Genomic DNA, 6563 nt, shown 5'->3' on the forward strand with positions numbered 1-6563 from the left:
ATCTCTCTTTTCTTTCTAAAAGGACAATAAATACTTTTGAAATCCAGTTTCACGAGAAAGGACTAGCTGCTCCTGCACACAATACATGACATAAATTGCAACAATCAGAGAATTGTGTCAGATTGTGTTTCATGTCTCTGTCTTGTCTAGCAGAAAGCAAAGGACTGAAGCAAAGGAGACAGATTGGAGTTACAGTGTAGACCACGACAGCGACTGCAAGGTACCATGGGGCTCTGGGCTGCTTTGTGTATTTAATAATCCCATTGCTTTATAAAGCAGATATATTAACTTCTATGTCCTGGTTGAATTACAATAGAAGAAGATGAAGAAGTCCTCTTACAGTGTACAATTAACAAACTATAGTAAATTTCTCGGACACCTGTGGATAGTTTGAGAATGCGTTAATGATCTCTGTCCAGCATAAATACTGCGGTGTAAGAAATGGAGCCTCTCCGGTCCTGTTAATAGATATTGCCAAGGTCATTCTTATTAGATATGGATAATGCACCTTTAATGTCACCACAGACGAATGAGATGGGTGTGGACTGTATGACAGAGCCTGTTTATTCCCAGGTGAAACTTACATGCACAGAGAAACTAGTTACTTAGCAGCTGCGACACCAAGCGCTGTGGAGACTATATTTAAACGACTCTATTGCATTTCCACGGCATTTTGGCAGATGAACAATACGATTAATATATATTTAACCAGTAGCGAGGTAAGTCGTGTTTTCCTCGTTTCAAAAATGAATATAAGCTTTACTTTTTACAAAATAATGTTTATCTGTTCTTTTCGCATGTTTTCTTCCAAATGTTTTCCTATCGTTGGATGTTCACAATACTGTATATTGTTGTACGTGAAAATAATAGTGCGAAATAACTTTCTTACACTGGGCCTTGGAAGATCAGTAATGTTTCAAACCTTGTAGTGCAGTGTACTACAGTAAACGCGTACTACCGCGATGGTATTGGCAGAGTAGGATACAATAAACGATAGGAAATGTTAAATAGTATTTTAATTAGGGCTGATATCAATGTATTATATACTCAGATGGTTATACATTCAATTAAAAATGAAGAGCTTGCAGAAGCTACTTAACAATATGTGTATTATTTAATTATATTTGAAAAAAGCTTTAAAAAACGAACTTGTTCAAACCCTCTGATTCCAGTTGTTTACGAATCGTGAAAACAAATACGCAACTTGACAGGTAAGGGCTCGGAACTCATCAATCAGAGGCAGGTTTTCAAAAGCCCACTAGAGGGAGCCATTGTGGTTGAATATGTCTTCTAGGTTACAAATAGCCCAGGTATTGCAGGATTTGTTCCAAGTAAAAGGTAATTACCGTCAGAAATAAATACCTGAAAATTGATTCTGCCCAGAATAAAGTTCAATCTATGAATGTTTGTTTTATGCAAAAGTAATTGTATATTTTCATCTACTTAGTGAAATTCCAATGGACAGTACAGTAGGTCTGGATAGGTGCATACTTCCCCATCTGTTTTCAGTTGTCTTACATTGGTAACCTGACTCTACAGTGTGGTTCACTTTTAGTTTAGTTCCTTGGGATGTTCAGTTGTAGCTGTTGATTTTACAGTATACAGGACATCCTAGCTGCAGTGTTGAGGTGGAACACTTCCCTATAGAGAAATAATAATAAAGGAACACAAAGTTTAAGGAACCTGACTTTCAGAAACTCGTCTGAATGACGACGCCGAGTTTGTCATTGTCAACAAAGGTCCCTTCTTTTAATCGATTGGTTAAATGCATGGCATGACAGAACGACTGTAACACACAAACAGAACCAGGAAATATTAAGCCTCAGACATGATTACAGGTTTAAAGATATGCTCTCCCACAACATTATTCATCATGAAAGCGTAGGTTCATTTTCAGTTTCCTTTTTATAGGTTTCTGGGAAATGTTTCAAATCAACCAGCACCTCATCAAAAATGTAACTGAACCTTTACAGTTGCTACTGTAATAATCACACTTTAAATCAATTGCTTAAATGTCTGCCATGACAGAACGACTGTAACACACATTCACATACATACATATATATATACATATATATACACACACACACACATATTATAAGCATCAATGTAAAAATATATATTTTTTACATACAAATTGAGACTTAAAATACAAAGATAAAGACTGCTGACTGACTGAAGTGCTGACTGTGTGTTTAGTTGGTAAAGAACCTCTTTTGTTTATTGTCCGAACCGATTGAAAACAGAACCAGGAAATATTAAGCCTCAGACATGATTACAGATTTAAAGATATGCTCTCCCACAACATTATTCATCATGAAAGCGTAGGTTCATTTTCAGTTTCCTTTTTATATACCTCATCGAAAACATAACAACCTTTACAGTTGATACTGTAATAATCATATCATTACTCAGTTTCTATAATGTAAATATGCTTTTACTTGATAAAAGACAACAGATATATTTGTCTTTTTATATGGAACCTAGTTTCCCTTGGCATTTATCCTAGGTACCAGGGGGTGAAAAATACATTAGAAGTTTTCCTGAAATAATTGTTTTTTCAAAGTATGTTATTCTGAATAAAAGAGTTCTACTGTATATGCTCAGCATACTATAAGAAACAAAATGTTTATGTTTTACATTCTAGAGTCTAGACTGTTGCTGAACAAGCCAATACCAGTCTGGAACGTTTTTCAGGAATATTAACTATATTGTGTATTTATGTATAAACACATCTTTAAATAAAGTATCAGTTAAAGCTATATGATTATGGCCTATAATTGAATTTTTTTTTTTTCTGATATGGCAGAACAAATAATCCAGAACACACATAAGTTGCTGTGTGCAGTTACCTGCTGCTTCAGTTGTATAATTGTACCTCTCCTTCTGCAGGCACTCCTCCCAAACGAGCTGAGACAATGAACTGGGGCTTTCTCCAAGGTATCCTGAGCGGAGTGAACAAGTACTCCACGGTGATCGGGAGGATCTGGCTGTCCGTGGTCTTCATATTCCGCATCCTGATCTACGTGGCCGCGGCGGAGCATGTGTGGAAGGACGAGCAGAAGGACTTTGTGTGCAACATCAAACAGCCGGGCTGCGAGAACGTGTGCTTTGACTACTACTTTCCCATCTCCCAAATCAGGCTGTGGGCCTTGCAGCTCATCATGGTTTCCACCCCGTCTCTTTTGGTTGTGCTTCACGTGGCGTACCGTCAACACAGGGAGCACACGCACAGGAAGAAGCTGTATGTGGATACAGGGACGATGGATGGGGGTCTTTGGTGTACCTATCTCATCAGCCTCCTGTTCAAGACGTTCTTTGAGGTGGGCTCCCTGCTGGCATTTTACTATCTCTACAGTGGCTTTACTGTGCCTCAGCTATTCCAGTGTACAATGAGCCCATGCCCCAACACAGTCGACTGCTACATTTCCCGGGCAACCGAGAAAAAGATCTTCCTTTACATCATGGGCTCCACTTCCATCTTGTGCATCGCGCTGAATGTGTGTGAGATGGTCTACCTTCTACTCCAGCAGTGCTGGAAATGTTATTTTAAGAGGTACGTCCCGGTCATGGAGGAACACCAGTGCCACTGTGCAAAGCCAAGGCCTTTAAACAGCACTGCAGCTGCAATCCCTGTGCCCCTGAAGGTAGACTCCACAAACTCAAGCTTTCACACAATTTAGTCTTAATGGGTTTGCATCTTCTAAAATAGGTGAAGTTCAAATTGTAATCTGCAATTTAATTTCCTCTATGCTAATCTCGAAATTATACAACAGTGGAAACTCCCGATATTGAAACACTTTTTCATGCATTTAAAGTACTTTTCTTCTGTTACCAGTAAACACAGGGCAGCATTAACCTGCAGTACCAGGATATGTTTAGATAGTTTTTCTCATTTAGGGCTTCAATTATACATTTATTTTCTTGGAATGGCATGATTTCCTGACAGCTATATACATATTGTATACTGTAATAGTAGTCTTGTCTGACTAACCTCCAAGACTTCTTTGAAGAAGCTACAAACCGAGCATTTGCCAACATATATCTGGACTTCGAAAAGAGAAAGCTTACAAACCAGTGGGAATCCAAGGTAATACATGCATTTCTATCTGCAGCTTCCTGAACTAGGGGGTAAAAATGCAGGTTGCAGGATGTAATCAACACATTTAAAGAAAAAAGGTGTAAACTAGGTAGGATTCTTCAAGAAACTGGGTTTGTTCTAAAAACGCACACATACGTACTGAACATACAAATACATTTTAAAGTAAAATATGTATATATGTGTGTTATATTTATTTGATTGGGTTATATAACTGTGGATAGATAGTGAGGAGCTGCCTGCCTTCCCTTCAGTCAGATACAACAACAGAGACAATAAATAAAAATAAACACTTAGACAAAAAGGAAATGGCATGTCAGTAGTGTAGTTTCATAATGTGTAACCGACTGTTTAAATACTCCATCTAAATCTTCCCTAGTCTTTTTTAATGCAGGGCTTAAAATCTGTTCTGTTTCCAATGCCATAGAGGGTGTAAGACAAGCAAGAAACCTTCTGAACAGATCTCAGGGGGTATGGTACAGTAATAGACTTTTAATTTTACTATATGACTAATATGATCATTTTTCAACGGTATTCGATGCAAGCGTTAAATTATCAGAAAGCACACCTGCTTTCAGATCTTCAACCTCATCTCTAGATTCCTATTGCTCCAAAAGGACACCCACCAACCATTTAAGGAAGTAAAGCATTAGATCCAAGAGCAAAAAGTTTAATCCAAATCTGAAATCAGTACAGAAAATAGGATCATTATATACAGTATGGTTTTAAAATCCACTTTGAAATACCTGGAAAGGTATTTTGGTATTTTTACTTGGGGGCCACAGTATACCAAGTGACATCAAAATCAATGGAACGGTAAGGCCAGCTGCCAGCTCCAAACTCCAAACAGGCACAATCAATATTTGTTTAAATAAAACACGCTATGATTACCTAGCCATTAATAGATGTTGCAGATTTGAATGGAGCTTCCATTACTAGACTACTATACTGGGGCCTGTTTCATAAAAGTCCTGCGATTACGATGTGCTTGCGAGGATGCAGAGGTCATCGCTGAGTGCGTTTCATAAAGCACTTCAAGCACCATCGCTTCCACTAACTCTTTAGCGATCTATGCTCAAAACAATCACTAACTCGGTAATCAATTTTAAAGCCCAGTGAACGATTAGGCCATTAAAACAATGGCAAGGGTGCAAAGGAAAACCATTTTTTCCCCCAAAGAAATTGATACAATAAAAGAAATGGTTGGCTAACACAAATTTGTTTTAAGTTGTCTGGAAGTTTAACTAAGGAAGAGAAGAAGAAAAAAAAAGTAGCAGATAATCACAGATGCAGTATATGCTCTATGGGTGCAGTAGAGAACGGTACTTGAAATAAGAAAAAAATTGATAGATCTAGCAAGTAGAACAAAATTAAAAGACGAAAAAGTGGTCTAAATACATTTGGTGAAGTAGCTATTGCTGGTATTGAGAGAGGATTGGAAAAAGCAGATAGCGAAGCTCATCCAGCTGATTTAAGAACTACAAAACACTCCATTGTAAATGAGAACAGTCCTAAAAGAAACAACCAGAAATCCTTGATTAAGACTTCTTTAAATATTGTTTTTCACTATTTTCTGTTAGTATTGCCCGAGGTGGGTTGAAGGGAACAATTCGGGTTCAGGGCTGAAAATAAAAAGTTTCAGGTTGTTATCACTGGCTCCTTAGAAACAAACTCAAGAGAGACACATTTTAAAATGGTCACTAGGTGGTGTTACAGTAATGAAGTCATCTAGGTTGTGCCATAAAAATACATTTTGTTTCAATCTGCATACATTATGGAACAACATTATTTAATGGTGTGAAGTTACAAGGGAACTATTGTTTTCAGTGACGGCATTACACATTGCAACTCACAATTCCCACGAGAGCATCTTTAACTGCAGAAAACAGCCCTCCTGCGGCAATCCATCAAAACCAAGCAAAACCCTTTCTTCGAAAAACAGGATGATGCGTAGTGCGCATTCCAATGTTTAAAGAAAAGTCCTATTATAGAGGAGAATATTTCATATTAGTTAACTGTCATTTTGGAATAGTTTCTGCTTTCTGTTGTCTATAAATACTATGCTTATGCTACTATAAGAAAGTTGACCTGGGATTATTAGGGGCAAGGAGACTTCTCACTGTTTCTGGTTCGTGTTTGAGCACTGTGAAGTTGAGAGAAACTACATTTATTTTTTCTGTCAAAATGGAAAAAAATAAATAAATACAAAACATATGTTCCCATTTTTTCTTGGAATATAATAATTGGTTTGTTTGATGCAACAATTGTTTACTCAACCTGGCTAATTTAAATGTCAGAACAAACTGTAAAGCAGCTACATTTACAACAGGGTATAACCAGAAATCTGGCAAGTTTTGGTATTACCAGAAATATATTTTGGATTATACAAAGCAGTAAACTTTAGTGTACCGTTACAATATTTAGCCTTTGCTGATAGATCTTGAAGCCACTGCCATATTTCTAT

At 37.3% G+C, this 6563-nt stretch overlaps 1 protein-coding gene across 1 annotated transcript; it reads left to right on the top strand.

Moving 5' to 3' along the window:
• The first annotated feature begins 588 nt into the window (after positions 1–588).
• Positions 589–6414, top strand: LOC117410700 (gap junction beta-7 protein). Its single transcript, XM_034017448.3, has 2 exons — positions 589–719; positions 2893–6414. The coding sequence occupies exon 2, from the start codon at positions 2919–2921 to the stop codon at positions 3681–3683; it is 765 nt and encodes a 254-aa protein (XP_033873339.1). The 5' UTR covers positions 589–719; positions 2893–2918; the 3' UTR covers positions 3684–6414.
• The last annotated feature ends 149 nt before the right edge of the window (positions 6415–6563 follow it).

The sequence above is a fragment of the Acipenser ruthenus genome, chromosome 6, assembly GCF_902713425.1.
Source record: "Acipenser ruthenus chromosome 6, fAciRut3.2 maternal haplotype, whole genome shotgun sequence".
NCBI classification, from domain to species: Eukaryota; Metazoa; Chordata; class Actinopteri; order Acipenseriformes; family Acipenseridae; genus Acipenser; species Acipenser ruthenus.